The 14,814-nt window shown below is 40.1% G+C and overlaps 3 protein-coding genes across 6 annotated transcripts; 1 reads left to right on the forward strand and 2 right to left on the reverse strand.

Annotated features, from left to right (window-relative positions):
- Window positions 1-9: 9 nt before the first annotated feature.
- On the reverse strand, window positions 10-3,046 carry LOC116843842 (lysosome-associated membrane glycoprotein 1). Its single transcript, XM_032814675.1, has 5 exons — window positions 2,998-3,046; window positions 973-1,469; window positions 587-803; window positions 306-494; window positions 10-163 (listed from the first exon to the last, which is right to left on the reverse strand). Exons 1-5 carry the CDS (start codon window positions 3,044-3,046, stop codon window positions 24-26), a joined length of 1,092 nt encoding a protein of 363 aa, XP_032670566.1. The 3' UTR covers window positions 10-23.
- Window positions 3,047-3,785: 739 nt separating this feature from the next.
- LOC116843830 lies at window positions 3,786-10,162 on the reverse strand. Of its 4 annotated transcripts, XM_032814642.1 has the most exons (7): window positions 9,809-10,162; window positions 9,221-9,695; window positions 7,324-7,617; window positions 7,050-7,158; window positions 6,584-6,931; window positions 5,261-5,582; window positions 3,786-4,829 (listed from the first exon to the last, which is right to left on the reverse strand). In XM_032814642.1, exons 3-7 carry the CDS (start codon window positions 7,596-7,598, stop codon window positions 4,315-4,317), a joined length of 1,569 nt encoding a protein of 522 aa, XP_032670533.1. In that variant the 5' UTR covers window positions 7,599-7,617; window positions 9,221-9,695; window positions 9,809-10,162; the 3' UTR covers window positions 3,786-4,314. The 4 variants fall into 4 exon arrangements, with proteins under 4 accessions (XP_032670533.1, XP_032670543.1, XP_032670552.1 ...); XM_032814652.1 differs by lacking the exons at window positions 9,221-9,695; window positions 9,809-10,162 and adding an exon at window positions 8,218-8,364; XM_032814661.1 differs by lacking the exons at window positions 9,221-9,695; window positions 9,809-10,162 and adding an exon at window positions 8,073-8,205.
- A 1,982-nt stretch (window positions 10,163-12,144) lies between these two features.
- On the forward strand, window positions 12,145-14,796 carry LOC116843823 (protein FAM122A). The gene is made up of 5 exons (XM_032814614.1): window positions 12,145-12,248; window positions 12,549-12,609; window positions 12,898-13,277; window positions 13,776-13,913; window positions 14,049-14,796. Exons 1-5 carry the CDS (start codon window positions 12,145-12,147, stop codon window positions 14,272-14,274), a joined length of 909 nt encoding a protein of 302 aa, XP_032670505.1. The 3' UTR covers window positions 14,275-14,796.
- Window positions 14,797-14,814: the final 18 nt, after the last annotated feature.

Here is a 14,814-nt window from a genome sequence, read left to right on the forward strand (position 1 = left end):
TCTCGCGTGAACTTTCGCTTAGCTTACATGCTAAGGTAACCACGGGCCTGACTTCGTCTACGGCCGACGAGGTATGCGATTAGTACAATTACTACCAAACCCGCCAGTGCACAACCCACTGTTATGGGAACGATGTCGGGCGTTTCGAATGCGCAGTCTTTGGCTAAAAAAGAGAAAAAGAACATGCAAATTCATCTCGTACGATAGATACTGTTATTGAGAGTGCATCCGTACTTTGGAAGGAGAAGAAGGAGAACTAGGTCTCTGGCGTTAAATGGACTAAACGGGAAAGCAAGGCCACTCACCTAGGCCAAAACTAGTGCTGTTGTCGCCCCTGAAGGCTTGGAATTGCAATTTAGATATCGTCAGATGTCCTACGGTTTCGTTCACATCCTTCATGTATAAATTCAACCTTTGCTCCTTTATACATCTGTAGGAATTGCTCAATCCGATCTCGTATTGTGGTGTCATATGTATCAGCGTCACGGTTTCATCTGCAAAAGAGTAACAAATTTGGTCAAAAATATCAGAGAGAAAAAACGAGGATATTAAAGAGTAAATTTGTTTATGCAAAAAGAGGCCGTACTCCACTTGTCGGCCGGGAATTCTTCCGGCGCAAGGGAGATCTCAAAATGATGAAGAGAGTAATGTTTGGTCGTCTCATTCTTCACGAAATGCAGCGTGAAATTATCCGTGTCCTTCTGCGCGTCCCACGATACTGTGAGATTTTGCTCGACGTCACCGCATATTCCCGACGCGGTGCCGTTGCCGGTACCGGGTATGTCCATCATCTTCTGGATCGTCTGTGAACACAGTGGAATTGAATAGCGACGCAGACAACATAGTCTATGCGTATCTTGACATTGATTACGACAACAGTTCAGTATCGCGATTAATATTTAGTTATTTTGCATAAAACTCGCGACGCTTTTTTGGATAAGTTTGCGCAATTTCGTTCCTAAAATTATTTACCTTATTGTTGACGGTATAGGAGAAGTTAAATTGTGCAGCCATCTGGACAATAATGCAGGTTTTATTGTCTTGTCTAACCATCCATTTTTTAATACTTGGTGGAGGAACCGGTGTCGTTGGCGCCGATGTGGTAGTAGTGGGAGCAGTCGTTGTCGTAGTAGTAGAAGTAGTCGATGTAGTTGTACTGGATGGTGTTGTGCTTGTAGTTGTAGTAGTTGTAGTAGTTGAGGTGTTTGCATTTTTTATAATAGACGTGGCATGTATATCTTCATTTGAAGCAAGTGGGGCTGACATTTTTAATTTTGTATCTGGACTGGAGTCAGATAATTTTGGAGGATTTGAAAGTGGTTCGCTCTGAACAGATGACACATGTTCACTGCTTGAGGTGGCTGGTTTAGTGTTATCTAACAGCAACTCAGGCTGTCCTATTACATTCTTTTGGGACGAATCAACAGAAACACCTGTGCTATTGATACCATCGATCTGCTGGTCACCAGCTGTCAAAAAATCATATGTGCATAATTATATTTATGTATCGTATGAGATGTTACAAGTTGAAATGTCAAGGTTGCATATTAATGAGCTTTAGTCTAGATCTACAATATGCTTTTTGCTTCCTCTCTCTTTCTCTTCATTTTTTTTTGACTCAAACTCTAACTTGATCTACAATGTGCTCTCTGCTTCCTGTTTCTTTCTCTTTATCTTTTTCTGACTTAAATCTCGAACCTTTAGTTAGAAAATGATAAAAAAGAAAAAATAGAAAGCAAAGAGCAATAGATCAGGTTTAAGTCAAAGACAGATAATCAACAAGACAGCAAATAAACACATTATGAAAAAGACAGAGGAAAAGAAACAGGAAGCAAAGAGCATATTGTAGATCAATATTTAGGGAAAAAGCTTTATCATAGGAAGCATATCATAGTAAAGGTAGCTTTCATCAAAAACAAATTATATTACAAATTAATTATATTATGCTTTTGAAATTGAGATACTTTTCCAGATCATTTGTCTTGAATAATTTTGAAGTATGCAGAACATGTGTGTGTGCATGTATGTGTGTATTTTTAATATTTTTGCAAACTTTGTTAAATATCTTATGTGTATTGCTACACATACTCCATAATGTTGCATGTCCTCAACATCTAAATGAAACCAAAGAATTGTTCTTTGTAGCTGCACTGCTAAACTAGTAGAGTAAGAAAACATATATTTGCCTCACTTCAATATATTGCACCAGTTCAGCAGTGCAATTACAAAGAACAGGCCTCAAGCTACTTGATACGAAAAAAGAAATGTCAACTGCTAAACAAAGAAGAGCAAAGTTCAACGTGTGCAAAAAAAAACAGACCTGAACTTCAACATTATGGAGGCAATCTTACATGCACGTTACAGTCTTCCGATTAATTATTCGAAATTCATTTTGTTCGCGAAACTTGGGAGCATCGACGACGGATTAAGTTCTGACGTATCAAAGCGATCTTTTTAGGGACGAGAATTTTTATCGCGTATTTTAAGTAATATAATATGCGCGATCTGACATTTTCTCTTCCCCTCCGATAGCCGTGTTCCCGGCATTCGTTGCCACGCAGTGTCGTCTCTCGCGAGTGATCTTATCGCTTGGTCATTAATCATCCGCGTTGAATCAGCATGCAGCCAGGCGAGACGTGCGCATGAAAACCGAAAATTTTCCGCGATATTGTCGTTCGAAAGAAAAGCGGAACGGCTTCCATCCGCGCCTCATCATGGCGCCGTTGGATGCCTTCGGCCCTCAGAAACGCGATTAAAATTCCTGAACCTGGTAGCGTCGTTGACACAAGTTCGACGATTCCGGGAACACAGAGTTGTTTTTTTTATTTCCTCGTGTTTCCCAGATCGACGACGGCGACGACGATCGTCTACGTAGTCGAACGGGCGTTGCGTTACGCGTGTTATGTGTGTGTGTGTGTGTATACACTCCGCAGCACCAGCTGCCGCCTCTCCTGCGACAGTGAGCTCACGATGCGCTCAGCAAGGTCGAATCGTTACCTGACACGAATATCGCAGTCCAGCACAGAAGCAGCAGGGGCTTCAGCATGACGTCGTATGTTCGGAGAATTCAATAAGCAAACTACAGTACTTTCGTACGATCCGGTGAGCGTTGACCGATCCGAAGGAATGAGGATTTGACGAAAAACCCAAGGACAGTGTCCCTGCTGCCATCTGTCACAGCTGTGTCCTATCGTGGGGGTGGGGGTCATGGCGGCGGCATATTAGAATCCGGCATGCATCTCGTCTTGGTAAGCTTCGATTTTCGAACCTTCATTGCACGGATATTCTTTTCTGCATTCGCATTCGTGAAAACGCGGAAACTGACACGAGATAAAGTAAAAATACCAATGCCTGGACGTACATAACCCTGGACATTCTAGTTGTTTTGGCTTTCAAATACTAATATTTAAACTTTTAAATAAAAAATACTCTACTTATATCACACTTATACTTTCTCTCTCTCTCTCTCTCTCTCTCTACTATATATTTAATACTATATATTTTATCTTTTTTATAATATAATATTCCATGAGTTGAATATATATATATATATATTTTTTTTTTTGTGTTGAAAGTCTGAATATCTAAAATAATATGAATATCTAGGATAGGTACGTTGTGTCTAGAAATTTGTATTTTCCCAGTTTTTTCTTATAATTTTCTGTATTTACAGCGCAAAAGACTGAGATATTGAAACTTCAATTGAAAGTTAGAGATTGAATTCAAGGTGCAAAATAGAGATTGTGGCAGGTTCAGTTTGGGAGTATTATTCATACACACAAAAGTAAAATAATAAAAATAATGTGTTTATTTGCGACAGTTTGTAGCTGGTGATGAGGAAGCATTCGTGTGGAATACGCATGGAATCCTTTAACGCAGTTATTCTGCTACATCTCATTTTCATAAAATCATGTATTATAAAACCAATAATACGCAATTATTCATCACTCCCTCTCCCTCGCCTCCGTTTACTTTACACAAGTTAGAAGATAATGAAACGTGAAATTCGATAAAGGAAAAAAAAGAAAGTTTCAGCGTTGATCGGCTGGAAAGGTAACACGCGCGATGTCTTATTTACTACATTTTATCGTTTATCACATATCACCAACAAGAACATATCCTCTCGATATAAATAAGGAAATCCAATTATTGCTAGCAATGTGAACTGACGACAGACCTTGTGCAACGATCTCGCAACTGACTGTCATAACAAACGCACGTATGCGTTCAAATATATACACACGTAACTTCAACGGGATATTAAAGCGATAAAACACATTATTTACAGTTATTTTGTACAAACAGTCGGGAAATTTAAGGCACGAAGATGTAGTGTGATACATCGTTGGTGTCTTCCATGACTTTGGACTGAAGCAGCTTAATTTCGAGCCTCAGTTTCTCCTTTTCCATCTCCTGCTTGCTTATCTCGTTCGAATAACAATTGATTTGCAACTTCAACTTGTCCTTCTTCATTTTCAGCATCTCAGTCTCGTGAAACAGCTTCCCTCTCTCCGCACGTAACACCGCTAGTTGCTCCTGAAGTAGCTGGTGGCTCGTCTCGTCGGACAGTATCATTTCGGGCACATCATCCACTGCACCTGGCTTCATCATAGAAATTGGCTGAGTCGTCGAATTAGTCTCGCTCTCGGGTCCGCTTTCCGGCTCAGTTTCCACGGACGCGCCCTCCTTTACGATCCAGATTCTCGAGTCGGCCTCGTTAAAACTGCCAGGCGATTTTGGCGACGCCAAGGAATCATTCTGCGATTTATGATTGGGCGACGTCTTCGTGACTTCCTCAATAGTAGGTGCGATCGTTTCTATATCTAGAACTAGTACATCGATGACATCAATGAAAAGTGTATATATATATATATATATATATATATATATATAAAATTAGTGCAAAAGGTTTGCTATTTTTCTATTAAATTCTTGTAGGAAGTTTAGATATCAAAAGGCAAATAGAAAGTCCTTCTCAGATGTCTAAGAATATCTATTTAATGTTTATTTTATTCGTTAAAATTATTAAATTATAATTAAGAGAAAGATAAGATTATAATTCGTCTTTTATAAGCTTTTTCTTTTGCTTAATTTAGCAAAGTTATATACCTCAAGAGCCTTTGATATACAACAAAATTATTAATTCTTCGAACCAGATAATTTCGTTTTCTATTTTATTTGACAAACTTTTTGTGCTAACCCAATATATCTTGACATTTACATAGATATAAGTAAATATTATATGCAATATGAAATTTACCACGTGATTTCGGCGATTGACTCTCGTCCACTGTGTGAGTCAGATGATTGCTGCAGTAACTGTTAAATTCCCTCCCATCGACGAACACAGAGCCGTCCGTGTTGACGATAGATTCGACTATCACCGACGGATCGCCATCCTCCATTACTAATTCGCCCACTATTTCCCCGTTAGCCGCGATGATGTCACCCTCGTTGTTCGCTCGCAGTAATTCACCCTCGCTCGTGTCGATCTCAGCCGCCACTTCCTCTTGCGTCAATTGACCACCATAGGAGTCCTCGCCGTCGTTTCCTTCGCTCACTTCCAATTCCGTTGACAATCCCTGATAAATATTAAACGTGTATAAATATAAAACGTGAGATAAAATTAAAAGATTAATTAAAAGATAAAGGACAATGAAGAGTCAAAAGTGCAGATATTGTACACTTATAATTTAACAATACACTTATAATTTAACAAATTTAACGAAAAAACGTTTCAACCACGTGATGCAGTCCTCTTCAGTCGATTATTATAATGTCAATATATAATTAGATAAGTCGATACGACTAGATTACGATATTCTCGTGTTTTTCGCGGTGTTGATTATGTTTAAGAAGACTCTCAAGTTTGTCATCAGTGTTTGCAGGCTACGTGAGACCAAAATAAAAAAACAAATTAAAAAACACAATGAAAATAACTCCAACGGATGGAGTGCATACATGCTAGAAATAAAAAATTCTTACCGCAGACACTATAGAATTATCAAAATGAGAGTTCTGTCCGTCCAACAGTCCACGGACAGTAAAAAAAACTTTGTAGTCACGTGTAACAATCGTGGAGAAACGGTTAGAGTGCAAAAACAAATCTAAACACTGGCTTAAAGGTAGAATCAATAGAGAGAAAACAAGAGGCGGCTTGTCAAAAACTAAGTGTTATATAATATAACCAATTGGATACATAATCAAAGATGAAAAAATTGTAAATAAGGAAAAGATTGGTCGACATCAGAACCGCTTATCGCGGACCATATTCAGCAGAAGAAAGTAAATATTGTCCAACATGTTAATGTCAGATTGCGACTTATTTAATTATGTATTAACATTATAATAATCGACTGAAGAGAACCGCATCACATGGTCGAAACATATTTGTTAAATTATAATATCTGTACTTTTGTCTCTCATCATTATCCTTTATATCTTTTAATTTTGTTGTAATTTTAGAGCCATGTAGTTTTTCTGTTTTATTTATATATTTTTTGAATTAGTTCAAACGGGAGATATTTTAGTTTTGCAACAATTGCATGACAAGTAGATATCAGTGGATCAATTAGAGCCTTACATCTTGACCCCAAGCAGATTCCTGCTCTTTCTTCATCCTTTTTATGGTCTGCGCTATCTCGTCCTCGGATTCGGAGTATATCCTTTTGCTATTATCTCTACCCTGCATTTTCTCGATGTCGTGTATCTTCTTGTACAACTGATACGCCCGTTCCGGCGTAATGTCTCTCTTTTGCTTATTAGCTGCTGCCAAGTTAAATAAATCCTTGGATCGTAGCACTTTGTTGGTACGCAATCGCACATACTCCTTCAGTCTTTTACGATCAATGTGCAACTGCATCAGATCTTGCACCTCCTGCTTGATCTCACCACATAGCTTTCTCTCTTGTGGAAGATTCTTAAATAGTTCCTGTTTTACAGTGAAAAGATTTAATGTTACATTGAATAATATAAGAAATTATAATGTACTTGGTAGTTTCATAGAATATCCAATAGATAGCATAATGAATGAAAATTTATGTGATTACCTCTGAGATTTCATGATTATGCTCATTGTTGACACTAGTTACTTCTAATTTTGTGCCATCTTTGGATGCCCTGAGCATGATATGAGCGGGACAATTGGTCCGTATGGATCTGTACAACACATCGATATGTACAAAATGCTATATCGTAGAAGCTGTACACATGTGTATTATGTTAACTAATTAAATATAATCAAAATTAAATATCAATATTAAACATTATATTATTAAAGTTAAATATCAAATCATATGTGATATAAAGAAGTTTCAGACTAACTGAGACTGTCGTCTTCCAGCACCACGTGGTAGGAACTTCTGGCCTCCATAAATGCACGCATATTTAACAGAATAGTACTTGAGTCTTTCACTAATTGGCCGAGCTGTCTTCATATGAGCCCCACTGACAGTTCTACTGTCTCGTCTCCAGTAGTGCACCAGACTGCATCTCGAGAATCTCTCCAGCTTCTGCTCCAACTCCTCATAGCTGTTAAACATCTCTCCCAGACGGAACGACACATCGTCGTTGTTGTCTCCGGTACTCACGTCCATCATAGAAACGGCGTTTAACAACCTGCATTATAACGATACAGGTTAAGCCATTGTCAAGGCTCTCGAGGGGACACTCTTTTTTCATGTAAACGCGAATTATAGCTTTTACCATCGTTGCCGTATTCGTACAACTTCCGCGTTTCCTTGAGAGCAAATGTAAACTTAATTCGCAAATCGAATCGTAAACTAGGAACCTCGACTCGCGATATACGTCAGGGAGAAAGTCAGCACGATTAATGCACGTTAACGCGATCAAAAGGCCCGACGCGATCTTCGCGAAGTCATCGTCGTCGTCATCGTCGTGGTCGCTCGAACACGACACGACGACACACGACACCGAGAAACGGTAGCATCGTTCACTGGGTGTCGGCGGGGACAGAGGTTATGTTCGCTCGTTGTGTCGATGATTGGCGTGGCAGAAGCCACAGCGAGATCCGGGAACCGTGAACACAGACAGACCGAATTTCTCGGACGAACCGTGTGAGCAGAGGCGGCGGGCGATCGGACGAGCCCCTTTCCGCTCGCCGTGACTTGCGGTCCGAGTCTTTCGCCCTCGAGGATGGCTCTACCGCGGCGATTCGGAGGACAGCACGAGCGTACGCGCGTTGCGTCGCATACGTACCGTTGCGATTTCGCTACGCCATTTGCGTAAACGGGATCAAATGACTGTACCCGTCGGGCTTTCTCGCGGCTTCCGTCCGCCGCGCGAGTTCCTCGAACGAAATTGTCGAGCGAGGTGAGGATTCGGGAGAAGATCCCCGGGGATAAAAAGAATCGGTACGTGTGTCCAAACGCCTAGCCGGTACCTTCGAACTCTCGCGTTCCTTGCCTTTGAATGGGCGCTGATCGCGGGACATTTTCGAGAGCCGCGAAATTGCTTTATTTCGTTGTTAACGTATAACATTACACGCATTAACTGTAAATAACATTATAAGGAAAAGGCAGTATGGTAAATTTGTATGAGCGATACCACAGGTGAAACGCATCTCATTTATACATTCGTAATTTTATATGGTACAATTTTAAAAGTATCTCTGCACTAGGTCTGTTTGTTTTCGAAAAACTTGTGCACTAGTGCAATAAGTTAGAGTGAAATAAATATACTTTCTTTCACTCTAGGTCTATTTTCTATTGCTGAACTAATGTACACTTTCGGATCTTAAAAAAAGACATACAGATAAAATTTGGTGGAAGAAAGATGAAAGAGAAATAGTGCAGCCAGTTCACAGCAATAGAAAACAGATTCTTTAATTTTTATTGCATTAGTTTAAAAGTTTTTCGAAAACGAATACACTTATTATTAGGTCCGTTCTTTGTAGCTAAACTAGTTTTTGGGACTTAAAAAGAAACAAATATTTAGTTGTAACTTGGTGTGAAAAAAGAAAAAGAAAACTAGTGCAGGTAGTTTAGCTACAAAGAATAAATCAACTGTGAGTGCATTCGTTAGACACTGCAAATGCTTTGAAGCGCTTAAAGAAGAGCTATAATTGGTCCATACGGCGTTTCAAAGCAATTGTAGCATCTAATGGATCGTGTTCTGTATATGCATATCGCGCGAAGTGCAAATTCAGCCTTAAAAAATCCCGGATCTAACGGAGACACACATGTCTATACTAAAGACTCACTAATAGCTGCGTTTGGCATTGTAGATCGAAGACGTCGGATTGCTTTTTTAATGACGTATATACATAGACCAAGAATTCCTATACTTCTGCTGTAGCAACCAATGAAGACGGAAGTTGGCAGTTTAAAACAGAGTGAGAAAGTTGATTTGCTCCTAGTGCTTTCTCATTCTATTGTATAGAAAAAATATGACCCCTGTCAAGCTGTCAAGTGCTATATATGGCCGCGGTCCGAAAAACGCTCACAGCATTCACAGTGCCGAGAGCGTAAACACTGTTCCGAAATCATTAGCACGCTTAAGCACTGCTCATTTCAGAACGCACTCTCTGTGTGCTGCATATGATATCTGAAGAAAGTTAGACACTGTGACAAGTTATCGAGTACAGACGAAAGTGAAAATATTCCACATTTCTTCACATTGCTTTTGGTTTTGTTTTTCATATTCACTTTTTACCAATTCGATCAAAAAGGTTGCATCTGTAGGAATTACGTTACAGAAAATTAATTACAAGATAGTTTATGTAACATAAATTTTACTAAAAAGTCTAAGATCACAAATATAACTTCTCACGAAGTGCTTTTTTTCTTACCTACTGCAGCTTTTTTCTTATCTCCGATGTTACTTTCAAAATTATTGTTTTTTTTTGTATCTTCTAAATATACGGGTAATTCCTCCAATCATAGTGAGGCATCGACTGACTGGATCGGCCGTCTTGCATTTAGACTTCAGTCTATTTTTCGAGTCGACGACTCGAATCGTAGCTAATCGTAAGTCTATATTAAAAGTATATGCATTGTAATCTTTGAGTAGCGTATATAAATAAATTTTACATTTTAGCATTGACCGACTGGAGTCGGCAATCGTAGTCGGTATATATGTTTACATTTCGTCGCCACGCTTATGCACTGCGATCATAGAACACTTGCCCCATTCTTTTCTAGTGAGTCAATTACCGTCCATCTTCTATCTTTCAGTCTTCTTTCACTCTCTCTTATGGTAAAAATTCCTCTACGCGCCATATAGTAGTATTAGGCCCGATCTACAATAGATGGAGTAAGGAGTAGGAGTAGGAGTAAGAAATAAGCAGTAAGTAAACAGACCAATCACAACCAATTATTTTTGAAACGTGAGAATGGAATTGGTCAATTTGCTTACTGCTTATTCCTTATTCCTACTCCTACTCCTTACTCCATTTATTGTAGATCGGGCCTTACATATATGAGTAGAGTATATTTGGTAATTGTTTAGAATAACTATTCTCCTCTCCGATTTTGGTGAAAATAGGCTTATTCGACGCGTTTTTACTAAAAATAAAAGAATCTGGCCGAAAAAATGTCGCTCTGCCTCGCGAAACGAGATATTTAGCGTTAAAGGACGTCTACATTGGAAGTAAATAGCAAGAAGTAGGAAGTAAGAGTAAGAAATTGACCAACCACAGTCGAATGTGAAAAGAATAATCAACCATGATTGGTCAATTTCTTATTCTTACTTCCTACTTCTTACTGCTTACTTCCAATGTAGACGTCCCTTTAAGCGTCTTCTACAATGGCAGTAGGAGTAGTAGTAAGAAATAAGCAATAAGTAAATTGACCAATTCCATTCTTACGTTTCAAAAAATAATCGATTGTAATTGGTCTATTTACTTACTGCTTATTTCTTACTACTACTCCTACTGCCATTGTAGAAGACATTTTAAGGGACGTCTACATTGGAAGTAAGCAGTAAGAAGTAGGAAGTAAGAATAAGAAATTGACCAATCATAGTTGATTATTCTTTTCACATTCGACTGTGGTTGGTCAATTTCTTACTCTTACTTCCTACTTCTTGCTATTTACTTCCAATGTAGACGTTCCTTAACGCTAAATATCTCGCTTCGCGAGGCAGAGCGACATTTTTTTCGGCCAGATTCTTTTATTTTTAGTAAAAACGCGTCAAATAAGCCTATTTTCATCAAAATCAGAGATAAGGATAGTTATTCTAAACAATTACCGTGCATTTAATTGACCAATCATGATAAAGAAATCCTAGTATTTTTATTCTTATTGGTCAATGGGCGCATTCAGTAGAAAAAGCGCTCAGTGAGCAATCAACGATTATTGGTTCTTGCTATTAGATCCCTAAATCTAGACCAATTACATTGACAAATTACTCAACTGTTGTGCAACTGTTGAGTCTACTGAATGCAGCCAATTAAATGCTACTCGTTGAGTAGAGTTTTAGAACGCAGCCCTGTGGTCAGGCCTGAATTCTCCATAAACCAAGTCGCGATCTAGCGACCAATCGTGACGCTTGTCTGGCGACTCATGCCGCTGTCGCCGCTCACGCGAATCCGGCTGAACTTCGAACGCGCCCCCACGCGGTTGACTGCACGAGCACGGCGTCCAGAGGACTGACTGGTGGTGTCCGTATTATCGATAGCAGCGAGGACTCGCCCGCTTTACCGAGCTCTTTTAGGAGTGCCTCACTTGTCCAGCACCGTCGCATAAAACTTGTCAAATTGATCGCGTCGTTGTCTCATGCTCGCTCGTTCGCTGCACGAGTGCGAACTTCATATCACAATTCCGCAGGTCCATCTCCATTCACCTCCTGCTCGTCGTGGCTTACGATGATCGTTCAATCCGGGTAACGAACTCCTCGCTCACTACAACGAACCGAGCAACGACGTAGTGATTGCAGCTTGGCGAATTTGCGCGAGAACCCGGGCGAGACAAGTAGTTGTTGGCGGAGATAAATCCGAACGCGGTCACGACAACTACGACGACGACGACGTCGTCAGCGTTGTCGCTGCCGCCGCCGCCACACACCCCGTGCTCGTCAGGTATTCTCGTGATATCCACGTTACGGGATCTCCCATGTGCCAGTTCTACGTGGAGGCTGTACACACACGCCTCAAGAGACACGAGATCGCTGGACATTCCGGAAATCATGGACGTTGATTGTCCAATGCTCAGCCTGAAAAGATCCAGTAGCGCGCCGATGATCAACCAAATGACTTCAGCCATGTCCACACCATCTACTTCCTCGTCCAGGTACAACTCTGCTGCCTTTATCTGTCTTTCAGGCTGAAAGAGTATATCTCTAAAGATAGCGTTAATTCTATTAAATTTACAACATCAGAATGAGTTGTAATTTCTGTAGAATCTTTCTGACAATCTGGATGTTACATTATTGTAGTGACAACTATGATCTGTCATCAGGATGACTAATTTGCTCTCATAAGTGGATAACAGAGACATTGCCCACTCAAAGAGCTTGACAAACTAAAATTAAATTAATTGATCCATAGAAAGGGACTTCTTTTTGTGTACATGTATATGTTTCTCTTTCAGGGATGCCGTCTCTTGCAATATATTTTCTAATTCACCTCGTACACGACGCTTCAGCACCAGTGTAAGATCGTATTCTTTTTCATAGCTATATTTTATCATTTATCAATCAGTATGACCATACAGTGTGGATTAGTTATTATCAGAGCTTCTTTTATCACACCAGCAAATGTGAGCCATTTGTTTCCTGTGACGAGACATTTGCAGTTAGATTAAATTCACACTGATATTATTGCAATAACGTGATCAGTAGCAAGTGGTTTATCTCGTGCTGCGACAATTTTTTCCAATTAGCAATATGCGGGATTTTACTCGTGAACGATTTTTTATCTTTATCTCTTTTTATTTTTAGAGCTTTGGTAATGTTCCTAGATTGACACCGCGCATAAGTCAATTGAGACAGGAGGAGTCCGTGGACATCGCCGGCCGGGAAGCGGCGCACGAAAGGGAAATTCATAGTGCCATGCAGATATCGCAGTCTTGGGAAGATCTGACGCTGGAGGCTGAGGGATTGTCGTTTAAGGACTCGGAGTCTCCTATGCAGCAACTGAGCAAGCCCATCAAGAGGCCATTAGACCCCCTGAGTCTGAATTTGTCCATCACCGGCTCGCCATTGTGTTCCTCGCCATCACCCACAAGATCTGGCCTCGGTCAGAAGTGTTATTCTCCAAGCTTCATGATGGTTAATTGGAAGAGCAGTCCTAGCCCCACGAGGAAATCTTTCGCCACGAGGTATAATTTAGTACAGCGATATACTTCCTTTGAAACTTTAAATTCTCTGAGAAGATCACTATTGTATCAAACATCTGTGGTGAGAGAGGAATACATATTATTTGGAGCTTTATAACTGCTGCAACATTTCTTATTTATATCATGTCAATATGAATATTTATGTTAATTTCTTATATTATTATTATTCTCATGAATATTCTTGTTTTTTTCTGTTTTTAAGATAATAGTATCAATCCGCGGGCATCCTGGACGTTTTTATTTTGATCTTTAAATACGAATATTTTTATTGTTTTGATCTTTAAATACGTCAATACGAATATTTCAACTTTTTCAAACATAAAAAAATATATATATACAAATATTTAATATATATAATTTTGTGTTAAAATATTCATATTTAAAGAGTAAAACCCTATAAGAATGTCCGGAGATTCGTACTTTTATCTCTCTTATTCATTGCTATATTCTATATTAATATTTTACTGAACATGTACACAGGCGCAGCTTGAGTCCAATCGCGATAAGGCCGAGCTGTCTGGGACCAGTAAAAAGGAAATTCGAGTTGGACGAGACTGGCAGCCATTTGCAACCGCCTGCGAAACGTACTTCCGGCTTATTGACGTCGGTTACATCCAGGTAAATTTTTGCAGTAACACTACGATTCGTTTAGTCCGTAGTTAGTCATTCGATTGAATGTCATCTGTTGAATAATCTCTTTCTTAGTTTAAAGAAACCAAACTGAACATGTATAAAACGCAATTTCTGTCACAGGATAGACACGCTGACGAGTCCTCTTCCAAGTGTCAGCTCCGTCGGTACTCCTGAGTCATTGTCGGGCGCGGATTCGCCTAGTTTTTCCTTCCGGCCGGTCGACAGTCCGTCGCCAGTACGAGTTGGCCTGAGCACTGACGACTCCCCGACGTTGGACGCCAGCAATCAAACCAAAATGTTGGATCAAGGCCAAGTTGATCAGATTAGTCAAGACAATCAGAGATGAACATGAGGGAGAACCTCGTCGGACGTGCGAACGCCCAGATACAACGTGTCATACCGATCCTTGGCGTGCCGATGTGGAGAGGTAATAGTATCTGCACCGTGGTGTTTGCCGATGGGGAAAGAGGACGGTGCTTGTTCCTGCTACGCGTTGGCAAGAGCTATGTCATGATTGTGATGCGACGACGTGGATTTCGCGCTCGAGACGTTTAGTAGTGCGACGTAGTAACGGTCGGAAGAGGAAACGGTCACTTGGAATGCGCGCTTTTTGATGAAACACGAATTGAACAATTCGATCGTCAGTAGCGGCACTCGCCTCTGTAGTTTCCGTCTCCTTTTCCTCTCCGACACCGCGATTCACGCCAGGCTACACATATCGACGGAAAGACGCTTCACGTGCGCCTCCTTACAATCGTATAATCACTGCGTTGAATTTAGTGGAATATCTCAGTGAAATGTTATCTCTCTCTTTCTCTCTCTCTCTCTCTCTCTCTCTCTCTCTCTCTCTCTCTCTCTCTCTATCTATCTATCTATCCATCTATCT

This window comes from Odontomachus brunneus, unplaced genomic scaffold, assembly GCF_010583005.1.
Source record: "Odontomachus brunneus isolate Ranch 3 - 2012 unplaced genomic scaffold, Obru_v1 Obru_scaffold_003, whole genome shotgun sequence".
Taxonomy (NCBI): Eukaryota; Metazoa; Arthropoda; class Insecta; order Hymenoptera; family Formicidae; genus Odontomachus; species Odontomachus brunneus.

Excerpts from the sequence above, each read along its gene's own strand:
- LOC116843823 (XM_032814614.1), top strand. The coding sequence starts at position 12,145 with ATGGACGTTGATTGTCCAATGCTCAGCCTGAAAAGATCCAGTAGCGCG. Across the intron at positions 12,610-12,897 it reads CACGACGCTTCAGCACCAGT|AGCTTTGGTAATGTTCCTAG; the intron begins GTAAGATCGTAT and ends TTTTATTTTTAG. Across the intron at positions 13,278-13,775 it reads AGGAAATCTTTCGCCACGAG|GCGCAGCTTGAGTCCAATCG; the intron begins GTATAATTTAGT and ends ACATGTACACAG.
- LOC116843830 (XM_032814642.1), bottom strand. The coding sequence starts at position 7,598 with ATGATGGACGTGAGTACCGGAGACAACAACGACGATGTGTCGTTCCGT. Across the intron at positions 7,159-7,323 it reads GCTGGAAGACGACAGTCTCA|ATCCATACGGACCAATTGTC; the intron begins GTTAGTCTGAAA and ends TGTGTTGTACAG. Across the intron at positions 5,583-6,583 it reads AATCTGCTTGGGGTCAAGAT|GGATTGTCAACGGAATTGGA; the intron begins GTAAGGCTCTAA and ends AATATTTATCAG.
- LOC116843842 (XM_032814675.1), bottom strand. The coding sequence starts at position 3,046 with ATGCTGAAGCCCCTGCTGCTTCTGTGCTGGACTGCGATATTCGTGTCA. Across the intron at positions 804-972 it reads CCTATACCGTCAACAATAAG|ACGATCCAGAAGATGATGGA; the intron begins GTAAATAATTTT and ends CTGTGTTCACAG. Across the intron at positions 164-305 it reads CAGCACTAGTTTTGGCCTAG|CCAAAGACTGCGCATTCGAA; the intron begins GTGAGTGGCCTT and ends TCTCTTTTTTAG.